The following is a 19974-nucleotide window of genomic DNA, read 5'->3' as shown; positions in this document are numbered from 1 at the left end:
CCTGCTTTTTTCCTCCCCAGGGGGAGCTGGTCTTCAAGATGCTCAGTCTCTGTGCCTGGGAGAAGAGAAGTACCATATCTATATCTCCAAGAGACTTCTCTACACACATCACTCCTTAAGTATGGTTCTCCAAAAGCCACGTGACCTAGGAATGACGTTTCATATGGTGCTTGACTTTAGGGTCTTCCTGTCTCCTTGCCCCCAGCTCCCTCCACCTTCTAGCTGGAAGTTTGGTTTTAGGTGGATTTTACTCAGGAGAACTTGCTCACTTAATAAGGCAAACAGCCAAGTTACTGTCTCTAGAAACTGATGTTTAGATGCCAATTTTCCCAATTTAAACGGTAAAGGCAAAAAGGGCCACGGAGCTTCCAAGAAAGTCAGGTGTGTGTGCATGCGTGTGTGCATATTTTCTCGCTCTCTTGAAACAGATGTGGGCGGCATTTCACCAGTACCTTGAAGCTAGCTGAGAATGTTGGGCTATGTTTGGTAGTTGGCAAACACAGCATGGGTTCCCAAGTCAGTTTGTTATCTAAAGTTATAGTAATCAAGTCCCCAACTTGGCATTTACTGAAGCACCACGATTATTCCACAAGCCTGGGAACTATTTGCCAGAAAGATCAGATATTAGATAATCCCCATGCTGGAACTTTTATAATCCAAAGTAAAAGCAGGTTACATTATGCCATTTCAGTGCTATTTTGTGGCATAATACTGATCAACAGAAATAATATGCTTTTCTGAAGTGCTATCATGATCTTAAACATAGCAGTGATGTGGATCTGCAGTTGGCATGTCTGCAAATCAGAACAAATCTCAACGTGTGCCACATGGAACATTTCAGCACCCAAACTTTGCTCATGTTCCTTATCAGTGAGTGATGTGAATATCTGGCCACAGATTATTATGAAGTTTCTTATTGGAATGCTGCAGAACTATAGCCTAGTGATTACATGACTGAAGATCATAAGGCCCACAATACCTGTGCCTCCAAACTAGCAGCTTTCTGCAACAAAGTTGTACCATTGTAACCTAGATGTATCCACTGTATATTGCACTCATTTGAACGTGTGAATTTTAAGGTGGCTTGAATTTTCTAAAGTAATTCAAATGGCAAAGATACTTGAGATTGACAATCTAGAGGTTTCCAAGTAAGTTAAACCATAACGAAAACAGACTTACACCACAGAACAAGCGTAACATCCTTTCTTGCTACTCTCTCGAATTAAAAAAGCTCCATCAGGTTTCCCACGGAGCAAATCTTCTGCTTGGATACGGTTGAGATCCCCAACAAACCAAGTTTTCTCATCATAATGTGGCAGGTTTTCATCTTCTTCATTCACAAAGTAAGTACTAGAGAAAGAGGAGATGGAACTTGTTAGCTCCATCACCCATTCGCAAAAGGAATCAGTTATAAAGAGGAGGATTTATTCTGCAGAAAGCATTCTAAAGGAAGATAAAATGCAAATAAAAAAGTACATCTGGAAGAGGCAGTTCAAACTGGAAGACCAGCCTGCTAATAGTCACTTAATGTCAACCAAGAATCCTTATTCAAAAAGGTAGCAACATGCACATTAGCTGAAAACAGATGCTGGTTCACAGGACAAAAACCAAAACAAAACCCAAAAAAACCAAAACAAAAGCCTTTCCCTTAGGATAAGACTCCAATCCTTTATACAGAAACTGATATTTCATATTACTGAGATCCTCAGTGGGAAGACCGGAGCTCTGCCACTTATCAGAGAGATTAAATGTACAAGAGCACTTACTCATCAATATTTTCATTTTTGATTCCCAGCCAGTCGTTTATTCGCTTCTGTCTCACTCCTTTGTGATTGAGCCATCTGTCAGGATGAGAAAATAGAAAGCATTAATATGTTTCCTAGTTGTTTGCTACTGACCAAATAGAAGAGAAGCTTAGACATAGATCCCATAAGGAGAGAATCTAGAGACTGAGCTTACTCACCTGCATTAAAGCCCATGTGAAAGACACAGAGACCCCAGGCAACATTACACAGTACACCCTTATATAGTCTCCTTAGAATGATCTCTTTATTGGGGAAGGAGCAGCAGAGGAGGGAGCAGCAGAGGAGGCATGACCTCCACATCCTGCAGGTCAAATGTCGAAAGGAGGTACTATTGCAGGCTATGCTGGGTCTTCTGATGGAGGCTGCGGCTGCCTCCCTCTCCCAGAGCAGCATGCATGGTCACTAGTGCCTCTGTCCATGTAACATTCTCACCTTCTCTCTGAAGGGGTGTGTACATAGAGCTGGTGTTAACTCTCTGATACCACAAGGCTCAGAGGGAAGTGTGCTTTGGAGTGCTATGCCCTCCCCAGCCTGTGAAGTTCCAATCCTATGGATTTGTGTCAGTAAGAGGGAGTACGCCATTCTAAGGAGCCACCACTTTGACCTCTGCTCTTCTCAACCTAGTTCTGCTAACATTAGTGGAGGGAGGCACTTGGTCAGTCAGAGGGCATCTCCCTTTATCATCCCTGATGTTCTAACTCACATGAAAGCTACCTATACTGTAGAATGTACTAGTGATGTACTGGTGTACCAGATATGCTTTAAAGTCTGACAGTTAAAGTAATAAGACATGAAGTTATTATTACAGAAGTAGTGAAAGGCTAACCAGCTACTCAATCATTTCATACAAGGGATCCAGTCTCCTATTAGTGCACACACAACTCTGATTATAAAAAGGAGACCAGACTCCTATTAGTATAATGAACATACATAATGATGGCAACGGTCTTTAACCAAGTTAATCACAGACACTGTTTTGAGGTGCACAAGCCTTGCCTACTTACACTAGATACTGATCTCTGATCTTGCGTAGCTGGATAAGATCGGGTTTGATGCTATTCATTTTCTTATCAATTTCCCTATTGTCCAGAGCTTGTTTCTTCAAATCCTGCTCCAGACGCATTTTACTATCATGGATCTCTCCCAGGCGTGATTTTAATTTCTCATAATTCATCATTATTCTGTAAATAAATTTATAATGTTTAAGAGGGAGAGAAATATACAACAACAATCAGTCCAGACTGGTCTAGCCTTAAGAAAGTTATTGAATGGCTTACCTCTTATACACAGTACTGGAAGACAAAGAGCCATATTTCTTTATATCACATTCCTCTCATGTTACCATCAGTTTGGTAGTGGCTACTATTGTAAAGTGCTTTCACTTGGTTTGGAGTGCAGTTCTACCCTGAAAAGTGACTAAAAGGATGCTTCCTACCTACTCCTTGGATCTGTTCCTATCATACATTCAGAAACAGATCTTAAAATTTAAGACTTTTTTTTTTTTTTTAAACTCTTGACAAAGCCAACACAGCTCTGGGAGTGAGCTAGATTTGATTCTCTCTCTATATACTCAGATTTACTTACTCAGGTTCTAACCTGTAATACAATCCTAGCACAGGTGTCACTGTCAACAGGATTTGGTCTGCAGCAGACACTTAGTACTGGTGACGATGAGCACGTTGGAAAGAACCCTGCTTGACTCAATTTCAGATCTCAAATTGGTTTGCAGGCCTGGAAGTTAGGAACAACCTTCCCTTCTCCCCCACATTCCTTTACTTCACTTGAAAACACATTGGACACAAATTTTCTGGTGTCAGGGTGTCCCACAATGTCCCACTTTACAAAGTGCCTTTTCAGAGTAGAGTCACACTAAGGATATTTCTGCAATTCAGAAGATGCCATGTCAGGTTAGCCATCTTACTTGCCCTTTTACCATAGAGCAATCTACAGCTGTGTTTATTTGCAAAAATCTTAGCAAGAACATTTATGACACTGGAATGAGACTGTATTCCTTGCACATAAACGCAACTGCTCATACTAAGAAATGGAAGTTTAATATCTACTCTGCAAAACTGTTTGGAGACATTTTATTACTGTGTAACTCTATATAAAATAGACAAAGCTGCTCTGCTGTTAAGCTTCCTACATTCAGACTATTTAGTAAAGGGATAGCATCTTACTTTGTGATTTGTTAAACGCAACATACATTTATGGCACGCTATAAAAAGTTTTAAACACAGAATAGGGGACTTTTTGGTTTACAGTAGGTAGTTGCTCAAATCACAGTAACTTTAGGCAACTAAACTAGGATAGGTTTTTTATGCAAGAATTGCTAGAAGTATCAAGAATTCAGAAGAAAGGATCACATTACTTTGTTGTGCTTAGGTATTGGCAAAGTTTGACAGTAAGAACTGCACCTTGCTATTAGCAGGCAATAGAGGTTTGAGCCTCAACCATTAACCTTTGTATGGACTTTGGCCAGATAGAAATTCAATCTACGTTATAAAAATATGGCTAACAGTGGGGTTTAACATACATTAAGATCAGATTCTAACAGAAGAAAATTTTGATGCAGTTCACATTGACTTACATTATCATCTCCAGCTCCTCATTCAAATTGCAGTAGGAGACTAATAGCCATTGACAGGTAGGGGGGAAATCAGTGTGGTCTTTCACTGAAAAGTGACACTAATACTGGGATGGTGGGGTTCCAGATTTACCAAGTCTCCACTTGTAAACTGAGCATATTTGAAATGAAGAGATGTTCTCTCTCTCTCTCTCAACTGCATCTCATGCAAATTCAGCTGGGGATCTGACAGTCAAGCTAGGTTATTTCCTTCTCACACATCAGTGTCAGAGATTCTGTAGCACAAATCATGCCCTCATTTGTACAACCCAATTAAGCCCTATGTGACATGTTCCAATGAAAACTGATTCACCCATGTTTCAGAACAGCCGTGTTAGTCTGTATTCGCAAAAAGAAAAGGAGTACTTGTGGCACCTTAGAGACTAACCAATTTATCTGAGCATAAACTTTCGTGAGCAATAGCTCATTTCATCGGATGCATACTTTTCATCGGATGCATACTGTGGAAAAGTATGCATCTGATGAAGTGAGCTGTAGCTCACGAAAGCTTATGCTCAAATAAATTGGTTAGTCTCTAAGGTGCCACAAGTACTCCTTTTCTTTTTGATTCACCCATGTAACTGAAACGTTAAACAATTTTGCCGATGCTTGCGGAGAACAGAATTCAGCTCTCTTGTGCATTGCTATGATTTAAAACAAAGTTTCCTTTTGTCAGATTCAGTAGATAAGACTATGAAAACACGTAAGAAAAAGGTCTGCTGAGTCAGAAGTGGCCATTTTTCAGGGCAGAAATCACACTTTGAAGAGTGCCTACTGCCATCCCCACAGGTCTCCACTACCCAAAAACCCCTCATTGACTTAGATTACTATTGTTGTCTTACAAAGAGGTAGTAAAATATTATGGAAGTTTTCAGCTTTACAAATATTGGTTTGTTCTTAATTTCAAAATGTTTGAAGAACCTTTGAAGGCACTGGATTGGGGCCAAATCCTGATCTCTGATGCACATGCAACTCTTAGCAAGATCAATGGGAGTTTCTAAATGGGCATCCAAGAGCACATTACATGACAAGTGCTTTCAAGCTAGTCATTTCCGAGATTAACTCTACATGTGAGTGCTAGAAGACAGCTAACTTTTCTTTAGCTCATGTTTTAGCTGTAAATTAATTTCTCCCCCTCTCCAGATAGTATTGTTTGAGCTTTAAGAATATACATATCTAAACCTCAGATTTTCCTGTAGAGCTCTTCACTATAAAAATCTAGATTCATAGAAGTTAGAGACCAGAGATCATCCAGTCTACCTCCCAACAAATGCAGGATTGTCCTCTACAGTGCACAACTGTTTGGGATATTTGAACATAGGAATATGAATCTTTAGTAAACATACTTAACTTCTTTAATCATATAAAAGAAGGCTTAACAGAATTTTCTGTTAGCTTTACTAGTGTGTCTATGTAAGGAGCACACACAAGTATGGTTTGAGATCCTACCGTTCGATTTCCTTCTCATTCCCCTCTCTGCGGAATCGTTCAATGTATTCTTTGCTGTATCGCTCTTGTGTGTGGCACTGTTCCTCAAATATTTTAATGGTTTCATTAAATGCTTCAATTGCAGTTCTCTTCATCTGAATTTCCTATACAAAGAAACCAAAACCAAAAAGCATCTTTAGTCATTTGCATCCTGAAATAAGTTACAAGCGCAAGACTCAGTTATGCTTCCTAAACTGATGGTCAGAAAGAAACTTTCAAATTTTTTTTTTTTTTAAATTGTGGCAAAGTCTGAGTTTTATGGGAGAGGAAAAAACCCAACCCACTTTAGCCAAAGTCTCATAGAAAGCCGACCATTTCTTCCTCCACAAGGTTTACCAAGTTAAAAAGTACTTGTAATTAGGCTTCTTTGAAAGAGAATCCCACCACAGATCTTTAATTTAATAATCTAGTCCAACCCCCTACTCAAAAGTAGGACCAACACCAACTAAATCATCCCAGCCAAAGCTTTGTCAAGCCGGGCCTTTAAAACCTCTAAGGATGGAGATTTCACCACCTCCCTAGGTAACCCATTTCAGTGCTTCACCACCCTCCTAGTGAAATAGTGTTTCCTAATATCCAACCTAACCCGCCCCCACTGCAACTTGAGATCATTGCTTCTTGTTCTGTCATCTGCCACCACTGAGAACAGCCGAGCTCCATTCTCTTTGGAACCCCTCTTCAGGTAGTTGAAGGCTGCTATCAAATTCCCCCTCACTCTTCTCTTCTGGAGACCAAATAAGCCCAGTTCCCTCAGCCTCTCCTCATAAGTCATGTGCCCCAGACGCCTAATCATTTTCGTTGCCTTCAGCTGGACTCTCTCCAATTTGTCCATATCCCTTCTGCAGTGGAGGGACCAAAACTGGACGCAATACTCCAGATGTGGCCTCACCAGTGCCGAATAGAGGGGAATAATCACTTCCCTCGATCTGCTGGCAATGCTCCTACTAATACAAGGGTGGTGCCCTTCGATACCTCTTCTTCTAGGATTCTATCCTACTTTACGACCCCTGTATGACGACACAGTTGCATGCAGTTCCCGGAAATGTCTCTTAGCTGGCCGAGGGAAAAAAAAATCCCTGGTGCACATACTATATAGGACAGCATCACTTCCGGCTGCTCTGATTTATGCTGGGAGCTGCTATGGTGCCTGTGATAGCTTAAAACCTTCATCTGGGCTGTGCCATTCCTCCAGAAGTGCAGTGCCCTATCTTATATGGAAAAGCTACATTCAATCACATTTCCTTTACTTATTAACTTTGTAATTGCCATCCCCACACCAAAAAAAGCCCCAAACTGAAATCAAAGACAAGACAAATTTGCTACCTATTGCTTACGCTTTTGTTTTCCTTTGTGTATTAATTTTTTTTAAAATAATAATTTGTTTCACGGTCTTACTAGGGACAGAAGTTCAGCTTTTCAGACAGACAGCTGCTGTAATGATCAACAAAAGGTTATTTTGAAAACTGACCTGTGATGTTCTGGTGTATTCTTCATATAGTCTGTCATACTCTTTACTCTTGTCCTGATACTGAGAGTGGTATTCCTGAAGCTTTTTACCTACTGCATCTATGTTATCTTCTTTTACCAACTGATCCTGTGTATATCAGGAAAGAAAGAAGGTAATTCTTTAGGCAAAGTAGTTTCTCTAAGCACTGTTCCTTGTCAACCTAGTAAATGTGCATATTTCTGTGATCAATTATGCAGCATTTTTTACATCAGGCTTCTAGAAGTATAGAAGAGAGATCTAGTCTGGCAAAGCAAAAAATAAGTTTCACAGTCTATAAAGTGAGCGACTAGGAATATGTAACTTAGAACTAAACCAAAAATTATAATAAAAAAAGATACCCAACAAAGGCAACGTAAAATCAGGAGATGCCTAGATCCCCCTTAGAGAAGGAGGGAATAATGCAGGCAGGAAAGATCAAAGTTTTTTTTTGTCTGTTTTTAAAACAAGAGTTCACAGAACTTGTGGAAAACTGCTACAACCCTGGGAGACATTTTGCTCAGTATTAAAAGACTGTTGTATAGCATGGAGGAGGAAGCGGGGTCAGCCCAAAGCCCCAGAATCTAGAGAACTAAGCACAGGGCATGGAGCCAGGTGGCCTTCTCACTTCTGCCAGTGACTGATTTTAACATATTTTGTACATAAACAGTTGCTTTGCATCCTAGACCACAGAGCCCTGCATGTAATTCACTAAATCTCTCAGCCTCAGCTTCTCCACTTTTAAAATGTAGGCGATGACAATTACCTACATCATAAGGATGCAGTGAAGCAGATGTTTACGTAGCTGGAAAAATTATAAAGTCTGTCAGTGTGAGTGCTCAAAGTAGAGGTCAGGACCTCCTTCTCCTAACTTTGTGGTTATTGTTTTAGACCACATGGACTCTTGGAACCACTACTTCGTCCTTGAAAATGTGAAGTTGAGTTTTCAAGCATAAAAGGGCTTTGAGTTTTCACATGATTCATGTGAAAAATCCAGGCTCTGGATAGAAAGTCTAAGTTTTATGACAAGAAAAAACTACAAAAAAAACACATCTGCTAACAGTTATTGGTTCTCTGGAAACCTCACCTGTTGATACCTGGATACTGGATACATCAGCTTCACGTCAAGCTTAGGATTGTACTGGGCAAGAGATTCATGGCGGTAGTGGTTAATCAGCTCCACAACAGAGTTAAATGTCAATGGATCAGAAAAACCATATTTTCCATCCCGATGATAAATCTTTATCAGTTTGTTGTTGCCACCCTTCCTGTAAGGCAATACACTAGCTTAGAGGTTTTGTTGTGTGCATGGGTAGCATGCGTGCACAGACATACACACAAGCGGCCACATATATGGTATGAGTAGCCATGCTAAGTTTTTCATAAAGGCAACACACAAGAATCATTGTAGCTAGTCAGACAATCTAATATGTACCTTTGTAACTAAATTATCTAATATATATTAATATGTAAAAGGATAAAAGTAAATACATACAAAGGTCTCCTCAAGTTTTATCTGAGCAGCAGAAAAGCCCAAAGTAAATCTCTTCCAGTGTTCACTCGGGGACTACTTTATTGTATTTAAGATCTAGTTTAACTAGAAATTCTCCAAGGGGATGCTCAGAATTCCTTAAGGCAGTCACGCAAAAGCCCCAAGGCAAGCAACTAGGAATATGAAACTCAGAACTAAACCAAAAAAATTATAATTAAAAAACCCCAAAGAACACAAGGTCAGGAGATGCCTAGATCCCGCTTAGAGAAAGGGCGAATAACAAGGGACATACAGGCAGGAAAGATCAAAGTATTATATAAATGAAAATGCACCTGCAAACCAATTATCAAACAAACAATCTCAAGTGTTGGATGCTAACACTGGATACTCAAACTTAAATAAATCCTTGGAAGGATTTATAACAGGGTAATTAATCCAGGACTTTACATTATCCAGGTTTGTATTTGCTGGCAACTTCTAGAAGTGCTTGCTTATTTTTCCCCCTACTAGCAAAAAAATTTAACAGTGCTCTGTCCTTTATCGGCTTTCTTAACTTATGGCTCCTGCAGATACATGCTTATATGGTTAAATATTCAGACCACCCCTAATTAGACTTAAGGCAAAATCCTGACTGGATAGAAATATTATCCTCACTAACTTCAGTGTGGTTGTGCAATATGCAAGTCAGAGCAGAATTTGGCCACAAGAGTACATTTTTAAACTCACGAAGGAAGCAGATTTTGAACTCCAAGACAACATAACCATCTATCACATGGCAACTCAGATGAAAGCTGATCCTACTATTTGGTGAACATACCGGACCAGATTCTGCACTGAGTTACACTCTGCTGTGCAATCAGAATCAGTGTCATTAAATGCAGTGTCCCAGCTTAACGGAACCTCCTTAAATCAAAGTACAGAGACAGAGAGAGATACAGAACTAGGACCTTTACTGATTATGTCTGCATCACAGAGACATCCAAATAATACTGTCCAGTATGCACCGGGCTCAGCATAAGAAGTGGGATGGAATTTCCAGGAGCTGGTCATTTGTTTCCTTATTCCAAACTCCTCATCAGCAATCTCTGGAGAAATGTTCCCCAGACAGTGGAGACTACCACTGAGGGCATCTCAATTAAATACTAATGTGGTATCTACTGACACTGGCGACACTACTAAAAGCAAGGTATGACAAGAGAGTGAAAATACCCAACACTTACCGCAATGTCAGAGTGTAGTCTCCCTGCATCTTGGTTGATGCATCGCGCACCAGAAATGTTCCATCTGGCATGTCTCGTAATTTGTCATTTACCTCCTCCCTGGAGGAATGGAAGATTGCAAGAAAGATAAACGAGAAGTGTTAGGTAGACAATTTGCTTTAAAACACACATTCAAAGAGAGGCCATCAGTGTCAGGGTGCGTAAGGAATTAGATTTCCTTTCTGTTTTGCTTTCAAAATCTTATGCAATCTGAGGATTTAATGTCTGCTTTTCAAATTCTCTTATTTCAGATTTAGGATATGCATAGGGATAATATTTCTGTTCAGCCTTTAAGGCTATCTTAGACCGGTTTGAACTTGTTCACTTTTAGCAAAAACCAGCAGCTGCACTTAACTGCTATTTAGGAAGAAGGTTATGTATAACAACAGTAGCAGCTGTGTTTCAGAGAAATCACCAAGTTCAAAATCTTTCATTGGGATCTGCTCACATTTAAATCCAAACTGGAAACAGGTGACTTTTGTGAAGGCACTTCTGGCCCTTTAAGAAACTGGCACGAATATGGTCATTCACAGAATGGTGTCAGAAAAGTATCCACACTTTAGCACAGTTCTAGTCTCAAGGTCCATCAGTGGTTTGATTCAGATATTTCTTTTACACCAGTTTTAAAACTACTGTAATGCCACTAATTCCAGTGGAATTACTCCTAATTTTCAACTGTTGTGAGAGAAGAAATTTAGGGTTTATTCTTTTAATTAAATGGAAGAGGCTTTTATGGAATGGGTAGGACCCATAAGCATTTCAAACAAAGTGTTTGAGCTAAGAGTTAGTTAAACTTTCAGGAAACTCATTCCATCCAAATTACATACCATGCTTTACTTACAAAACTAATACCTTGTCCTTTATGGCATCTTTCACACAAGGATCTCAGAGGTAAGTTACAAACCACACACTTTATCTATTTGATTGATTGAGAGCACCTCTCATGTACCCTCACCACCACCCATGAGATGCAGGCAATACACCTACATTTTAAAAGGAATAATAATGGATATTTTAATTCAGAGATTGCTATAAGAGCTTTTTTTCCATTCTTTATAAAAGTGTTCTTAGTGGCATTTAACTATCCTGGATGAAGAATCTCTTTCAAAAGAGCAATTTCCATTACAGATATGAATGGTATCGGAGAAAAAGGGAAATTGTTGCCACAGAACCCTTTATAGCTTGGACCTGACATCTCAGAGATGGCCTCTCCATGTCTCCAACAGTTGGGAATGGCTAGGATGCTTGAGCTTTCATTCTCTAGTAGTGCCCAGGGGGCTGGAGATGGAGTTCATTGTGGAAGATCCCTAACTTATTCTCCAGCCCTCAGTCCAATAAAGTAAGTGTCTGTTGGCTTTTCGGGCACAATGAAAAGCTTATCTGTTGCCCAAGGCAGCTGGATTGACAACTGATGAAATATATTTGTGGGTTGTATTTTGTAAAAGAAAATGAAATGAACTGATAAAGTACATATAAAGCTATTCCTGCAAAACTGTATATACTGGGTCTCATTCAGAGATCATTTACTCTGGTAAATCAGGAGCAATGCCATTAGGTCAGTGTAATAATACTATTGTAAAAATGATTTAAGATTACAAAACCCAGTGGGCTTGATTCTGTTATCAGGTTTTGCCATTGTTCAATAAGGGCCTGAATTGTGCTACCCCGTCACACTGGTCTAAATGGGGTTACTTGAGTAAGGTACTAAAATGTAAAGGTGGCACAATCGGGATCTAAAGTCCTTTTGTCTTCTGTTAAGAAGGTAGTGGGGCTAATGAATTCTTTTCCTAGACAACACTCAGCCACAAAGCAAATAGCAATCCAAGACAGTATCTCATTCTTGTTTTATTTTCAGCTCTAGCATATTTAATTTACTGGTTTTATTATTTACATAAGAGACACACACTTACTGAAAGTTTCATGAATTGCTCATTCCCCAATGCTACGTTTAATAAATCTACTGACTGAAGCCAGTACATTCAGAATAGCTTTGTTTCACAACCAGAAAGGCTAGAAAAAAAAAACAAAACTTAAGAATCTGTAGAAAGATTCCAAGAAAACAATTGTGGCCACAAGATTGTGAACTACTGTTCTAGAACAATAACCATAACAGAACACGTTAAACACACTCAGTTCCCAATTCAGCATAGTACTTAAACACACACTTCAAGCGATCTGCAAAATCTGGGCCTGAATGCAGTTCCTGAAGTGAAATGTTGCCTAAGTATACACAGGCCCAAAGGGAGCACAGCTTAAAAAGGCTCATTCTAGTCCAGAAATAAACATTTTTTACCTTGAAATATCCCCCCAGTACCACTCTGCATCCTGCAGCGAGAAACTGGAATTGTCCTTTATTCCATTCATGTTGATCGGAGTCATCGGTTTTGGGGGCTTTGGAGGAAGAGCTGAAAAACAAAAAACAGATTTTTTCCATTTACCTTTCTGGCTTATATCACTAAAACGACAAGAGGTTAACAGTCAAGGTATTTTAGTTAACAAAAGCCAGAAGTGAAACTTACATAAGGCGAGGCAACGGAAATGTTACAGAAACTAGTCACTGGCTAATGGGAGAGAACAGGCAGCTTGAGTATGGATGCGTTTTCTCCAAAATGTATGGAATTCATAATTTATTAAAGCCCATTATACTAGGACAACATATGTCAAAAAGAAGTGAGCTGGGCCCCAAAATAACTATCTAGTCTCTAAATTGAACAAGTGGGAAATTCACAGGAAGTGGTAGTTCTTGGTAAGAGGATTCATGACAACCATCACAATAACTAGGATAATTTTACTGTTCACCGCTCCAAGCAAAATACTGAGGGCTTGTCCGTGGCTTCCGTCACAGCCTGGAAAGCATGTGTGTGTGGGGTGGTGGGCATACAGTTCTGTAACAGCTACAGTTCTCAGAGGAACTGTGGCCCTTGCCATAGCTTTTGAAGAGTAAATATCCCCTCCCCCTCCTATGTCAGATCAACTTTGCTGACTGGTGAAAAGAGGAGGGTACTAGTTTGGACCTCAGCTAGACTTCACTCCCCACTAGCAACACAAGGACTGCAACCATTGCCCCATGCTTAGGTATACAATAAGGAATGAGGAGCACGGAGAGGAGTAAGGGAGTAAACCGGTGCTGGGCTAGTCACAATCTAGCCCTAAATTGTCAAGCTTCCCCTTTGAACTGTAAGGGGTAGAGGCCATGTCTCAAGGGAGCACAACTCTCCATGGATATGTTTACATTGCAGCAAAAAGGGACACCACGCCCATGGTAGCAAGTCTCAGAACCCTGGTCAACTGACTCAGGCTCCTGCTACAGAGCTAAAAACAGCAGGGCAGACATTCCTGCCTGAACTCTGAAACCTGGTGAGGGGGCAGGATCTCAGAGCCTGAGCAGGAACATCTACACTACTATTTTTAGCCCCTTTGCGCAAGCCCAGGTCAGTAGACCCGGGTTTATTTTTGCAGTGTAGACACACCACATGCTCCCAGGCCCAGATTACACAGCCTCCAGAAGGTGTGTGTCTCAAAATACTGAATATAGCAAGACTGCAATTCTTAATGCAAGTGCATGCAATCTGGTGCACAGTCAGGAATGCAATTATGATCACTTGAAACAAATTTTTTTGATCTCTAGTTCAAGTGCAGAGTGACTGGACATTGAGAGTTGCATTGCTTAGAGCCATTCATCTGTTCACCTCTGAACCACACCTCCCACATTGAAAAAACAACAACAACAAACCCTGTACTCTAACTGCAGTTTCAAATGCTATTTCATGTTGAGGATCCAACACACAGTAGCTTCACTGTTCTTGGACGAACCAGCAAGTACTCAACCAAGCCAATCTAAACTAACCTGAACCTTGACCCAGACGTTCACACTCTGGAGTTACTGACCAAGCACCTGATTCAGATAGTAGCATTCATTCTGTGGTACTGAATGTTAAAGCTGCAACATACAGGTTCGTTTTGTGGTTCAGCTGGGAATGTCCAGGTGTGCATGAGTCTAGAGGACCAATAAGATCTTGTATCAGGAGGGTGCAATTCCATTGGCCTCACTGAAGTTACTTGCTTCTACTAGATTTAATGTGGCCCCCTGATTTATAACCATGGTCGTTATGGTTGTGCGGCCCTCCCTTTCAGATGGTATACAGGTACTACTCAGAATGAATTAAGTTCATGCCTTAGTCTACCTCCTTGCTTGAAGCAGCCTCTTGGACAGAAGTCCCCAAACTGTGGGACATGCCCCCTTGGGGGATGCTGAGGAATATTTGGGGGAGCGTGGCTGGGGCCCAGGCCAGCACCCACTGGGGAAGGCGAGGAGGGAGAGCCACCCAGCTCTGCTTCTGGCTACCAGCCCCATGCCCAGGCCTCCAACTCCGCTCCTGGCTCTGTCCCAGCTGTGGCCCCAGGCTTGGCCCCCTTACCCCTGTCTGCACCCGCCTCCCCCCCAGGAGCCACAGCCCTGCTCCGGGGCAAGGGAGGGGGGTGAGATAAAAAGTTTTGGGACCACTGCTCTAGGAGCTAAATTCTGATTTCCGTTACAGCAATGTAAATCCAGAGTATCACTGAAGTCAGTAGTATATCTGAAACCCTATGGCCCTGTGATTCTACTTTGTTTTCTGACTACCAAAAAGTTTAACTGGCTGTCATTTTATCCACAAAGTCTCTGTTCAGTCATATTTTTGGATTACCCCCCCAAAAAAGTACAGTGACAATTTCTTTTTAAACTCACGTTTGGACGTTTCTGCCACGCATACTTTAAATGAACTACTACTAGGGGAAAAAACAAACACACACACACACAAAGTGTAGACAATGTTTAGAATTCAGTAGCTAACAGCTGCCTTCAATATTAGGTCAGAATAAAAGATTCAAAAACCTGCTACTCTAGATCTGTTCCAGAACCTTCCATAGTTTTAACAAACCAATACCAACTAAGCAAGCACAGGAGGCTCTAGCTCTTTGCACTGCAGTGTTTTTTTAAAAAAAAACAAAAACGAACCACCACCTTGTAACCATGCCACATACGTGATGATTTCATGGGATCTCACAAGTCAAATGGGGGGCCTAGCAAGAATATTGTGATGCTGGTGGTAATTTTTCCTCAGTCAGTCTTATACCACAGACAAAATACGATGTTGGGGGTTACCATTCTGGCAGAGCTGATCTTTACACATGAAGATCATGTCCTTTCTCAGCTTTGGCTTAATATTCTCCACCACTGCATTCGTGCAGCTCCATTGTAGGAAGCTGTAGTGTAGACAAACCAATGCAGGTGGGTGTTTTTTGTTTTTAAGTCACTGTTAACTGAACTTCCAGTGGGAACGAACCAGACCTGTCCAGACAGAGCAGGAGTCCTTCCTACTCTCCAGGAATGGGACAGAATTTGCCCCAAATTTGTTTCTTCACATCTACGGATTCCACACATCAGTAGGCTTAAGTTGGGAAGTTATATAAACAGAAATAAATACAATTAACACTATCATTTCTGTCTCAGTTAAAAGTCCATGAAAGCGTGTTGGTTTTTCTCCATAGCCTTTATTAATTCAGATATTACTGATACTGTACTGCTACACCAAAAGGCAAGAAACTGCCATGGAAGGAAGTTTATGAATGACAAAGGGCTTCTTCTTTGGGCTCCTCTAAAAGATCATTTAGTTTGTGGCAAGCCGGGGTGTGAATTTACCTCGCACTAGCTTGCCATGCACTACTTGCCCATAAACAACCCTGCTGACACGCACTAACAGTTTGCAAGTATGCTTTAATCTAGTCCTGTTTCAAAGCAGGATAGATACTTAGTGTGGGGCAGGCAACTGTGGAGTAGATTCACCCCCCAGCTTGCCACAAACTAAATCTTCATTTAGACAAGCCCTTTAGAATGTGATACTCTGCACATGGATAAGGTCCTAATCTTTGCAGGCTGCTAGGTATATGTTGCTTGTTTGCGCACTATGGAGCTATTTCGCAGATCATCTTCTGTTCGGAGCAATGGTTCTCAACGAGGGGCATGTGTACCCCTGGGGGTACACAAGGGTCTTCCAGGGAGTTGAGTACCCATCTAGATCAGCGTTTCCTCAATCTGAAGGCTCTAGCTCCCAGGTGGGGGGTAGGAGACAGGTTTAAGGGGATTGCAAATACAGGGCCAGCGTTAGGGAGTGGCAAGCACAGCAACTGCCCGGGGCTCCATAAAGTTAAGTTACATGCTTCAGCCCCACCACCTGAGACTCAGGCTTTAGACAAGGCCCACCAAGTAAAAAAAAACAGGCTCAAGTATCACACTGAAATACAAGTACAATATTTATATTCCAATTGGTTTATTTTATAATTAGATGATAAAAATGAGTCAGCAATTTTTCAGTAACAGTGTGCTGTGACACTTTTGTATTTTTAGGTCTGATTTTGTAAGCAAGTAGTTTAAGTGAGATGAAACTTGCGGTTCTTAACCTTTCCAGACTACCGTACCCCTGCTTCAGAGCACTGGGAGCTTTAACAAAGAGCTGACATGAGCCCTGCACTTCAGGGAACCAAGAGCTCTGTATGACTGCACAGGTGTTGCATTAGTCTCCCCGCTATGATTTGGGCTTCCCCTTCTTCCCTTCCCTATGCCAGATAAACATCAGTTCTTAGTCTCACAAGCTTGCCTGCTTGGTGATGTTATTATACAGTCAGAAATATTTGAGTGAAATATGGAACATAGGAAAAGGGACAGGCAACAGATTTTGGGCATAACCCTGTAAACCCTTACTCATGTGAGTAGCCTTTTTTCAGGAGAGTCATCTCATTGAAGTGAAGCAGGTAGTTCTATTGTATAAAAGTGTTTGCTGGACAGGGCATTTTGTTTCAAGAGAACCTGGGACCAAACCTTGTAACTCAGTCACCCAAAGGATTGGACTGAAGTTAGCGGGACTATTCACATGAGTAGGGGTTGCAGGACCAGGCTCCAACTATCAGTTTACCCAGAATGCGTAATAAGGTTAAAGGCCCAAATACTTTTGATATTTCTTGCTTGACTTTTTTTTTTTTCCAGCCTGGTAGTACTGTAATCTACTGGAAGCTACTTGAACGAAGTGCTGGATGTGAAAATATTTTAGGCTCTGCAACATAGAACTATGAACAATGGGACAGAGGCTTTTCATTTATGGGTTTAGCAAGTGCCTTTTACTCCAAACGTATTGCAGCAGTGAAGCAGCTACCAACCACACTGATGCTTTTACAGAATTTGTACAGTGATAAATTAGAGAATTACATAAGTGATCTTAAGACAGTGGTGTGTGGATACTGGTAAAAACTAACAGCAGTAGAACTAGAGGAAGTTCTGTGGTACATCTCTGTGTGTGAAAAGTAAATAAAAAAAATAAGGCATTAGACGTCAATCCCAATTTGTGAAGGACTTTAACAAAGTCTATTTCATAAAACTATACCTGAAACAAAATATTGAGTTAAAAGCCTACAATAAAGTGAGGATAAAAAGGAAATGAAAATTGGAGTGTAGGGTGTGCAGAATACAAAACTTCCTTGAAAATGGAGCTGTGTCTTTCCACAGTCTATTGCTGAGGCACAAATCTGATCTTACATTGGTGAGAGAGGAGTAAATCCACTAGGTCAATTGAGTTATGCTGCACTAAGATCAGAATCAGGGCCACAAACTTTTTTTCTGAGACATGAAAGCAGCCATGTCTCAAATGACAGAGTGCATTGTTTCTCTCTCTCTTATTAAAGCATGAAAACGTTTAGCACCAGGGAAACAAAACACACAAATTCTTCAGAACAGCTTTAACACACATCTCATTTCCAAAATCCAAGGCTGCAACTGAACAAGACATTTCTTCACCTGCATCAGTGAGTTACTGAGATTGCTCTGTGACTGCCTGGTATGGATCACTGAATTACAGATTGCCCCTCCCACCGTGTCTCAAGAACCAAGATCTTTTATTGGACCAGCTTCTGTTGGTGAGAGATACAAGCTTTCGAGCCACACAAAGCTTTTCTTCAGGCTTTTACTTATGCATGGGCAAGAGCCATTTTTTAATACTAGCATAGTTTTGCTAAAGCTTGCTTGTTAACAACCCTAACCTCCTCCAGAACCTGCTCTCTAAGATCAACTCTAGTCTAAAACAGAGTCTGTTGGAAAAAACTGATTTCTGAATGGAGACAGCACTTCAGCCAATGGCAGCAAAGTACTGGGATCGTATGTTGCATGACATCAGCACACAGAATGTAGCTGTGCAATTTCCAGCAGGTAGTTTTGGCAGAGCTGTTCTACAGAAGCGAAATACAATTCCCCCCCCCCCCCGAGATGCAGGCACAGAGATTAGACGTCAGCAAAGTTATAGTTCTGATGCTTTTTCTTGAATGCATAGGGATTTGTTTAGATGCTACTCAAAACGCAATACAAATAGAAACCTCTAAGTCAAATCTTGTCCACAGCCAGTCTAAAGAACTAAGCATGCTGGCGATATATTACTGAGTTTTAAACATTTCCTAATTCTCCCCCCTCTTTACAAGGGAATTTAAATCTTTCAAGTCAATGGGCCATACTCACCCCCGGAAGTAACTAGTGATATACATACTTCACTTAAGTTACAGCCAATATCAATTTAGTCCAATTGCCCTTTTCCTGCAAAAATGTTAAAAGGATCGTTTTCTTAAAACCAAAACCAAAAAAAGCAATTATAAATCTACAGAACCAAAATGTGGATTTTTTAGCCAGGACTAATTCAGGAGTTATGGTCTGTGATAAAGGCAGCTTCCCCCAAGAAAAAGCAATTGCGTTGATTTTAGTAATGCTAGATCACCAAGTGGCATCTAGTTCCATCACATACTCAATTTATTCCCTGGGCTGCAGTATTTGCATGATAGATAAAAGTCTGCAGTTAATTAAACTTTAATTTAAGCTTTTGAGACAGATGCCAATGAGACTAAAAATGTCTGCATTACTGAACCTTTCCTTCTAGTATTTTCCTAGGGACATAGGATTTACAATGGGAAGTGCAGAAAAGTGCTGAACTGCAAGACTAATTTGCAAAACCATGGCTCCCAATCAGTAGGCTGGAGTCAATTGTGGGTCACAGCAATTTTGTAAAGTCACTTGAGGATTTTTGTTTAACTATCCCTCTTTTTCTGGTAACCCTCTAATACAAATGCTGCTCCCTCCCTTCCACCCTCCACACACACCCACACACACTTTAGGACAAGTGGATCACAACAGATCAGTGAGATTCCAAGCTGAGTTCTAGGTTTGAGACAACCGATTAATATTCTGGGGGGTCATAATGCAATGTTGTATAAGGTAGTGCCATTATTGTGGAAGCATCTAGCTACTCTATAGTTAGGACTATATTTTCAAGTGGGCTCAGAACAGGACAAATTCCTCTCTAAAAGTAGGTGAGGGTGCTGTGAAATTCCACACCAGATTCATTTTATGCCCTCTGAATATTCTATATAGTTTTTGCTTTCTTCCTCCCCCCCATTACTTTTAATACGTCTCAGTGCAATTTTTCTTTGGGAGTCCTACATTTTTCATTGTTGACCAATCTACACAAAACTTGATAGAGAAGTGTATCTTGAGTAGGTCTGCTGCAAAAAGTTGTTTCTTTATTCAAAGTTGCGTTTAGGGTACTTTTTAGCTGTTATTCATGGCATAATTGAAAGCTTATGTGCAGTGTATGCAACAGAGAAACCCCCTGAAGGAGGAAACCTCGTTCATCAGGAACTTTTGTTAGAAATTTGTAACTTGCAACAGAAGGGCTCATGTGCACCTGCTGACATAAAGGTTCATGCACAGCTACTGACAGAAAATATTCTGTCAGCCACTGTGATTCTATCCA

At 40.7% G+C, this 19974-nt stretch overlaps 1 protein-coding gene across 2 annotated transcripts in view; it reads right to left on the bottom strand.

The window, feature by feature from the left end:
- Window positions 1-19974, bottom strand: part of PIK3R3 (phosphoinositide-3-kinase regulatory subunit 3) — a 353494-nt gene that overhangs the window by 8987 nt on the left and 324533 nt on the right. For both annotated transcript variants that reach the window (XM_077823539.1, XM_077823540.1), the window contains 8 exons: window positions 12447-12558; window positions 10115-10213; window positions 8490-8670; window positions 7388-7513; window positions 5881-6023; window positions 2810-2986; window positions 1767-1841; window positions 1180-1350 (listed from right to left, as the gene is read on the bottom strand). In XM_077823539.1, coding sequence (XP_077679665.1) covers window positions 1180-1350; window positions 1767-1841; window positions 2810-2986; window positions 5881-6023; window positions 7388-7513; window positions 8490-8670; window positions 10115-10213; window positions 12447-12558 — 1084 coding nt within the window. The remainder of the gene's footprint in view (window positions 1-1179; window positions 1351-1766; window positions 1842-2809; window positions 2987-5880; window positions 6024-7387; window positions 7514-8489; window positions 8671-10114; window positions 10214-12446; window positions 12559-19974) is intronic.

The sequence above is a fragment of the Eretmochelys imbricata genome, chromosome 8 (assembly GCF_965152235.1).
Source record: "Eretmochelys imbricata isolate rEreImb1 chromosome 8, rEreImb1.hap1, whole genome shotgun sequence".
Lineage (NCBI taxonomy): Eukaryota > Metazoa > Chordata > Testudines > Cheloniidae > Eretmochelys > Eretmochelys imbricata.
This window is presented reverse-complemented; position numbering and strand designations above follow the sequence as displayed.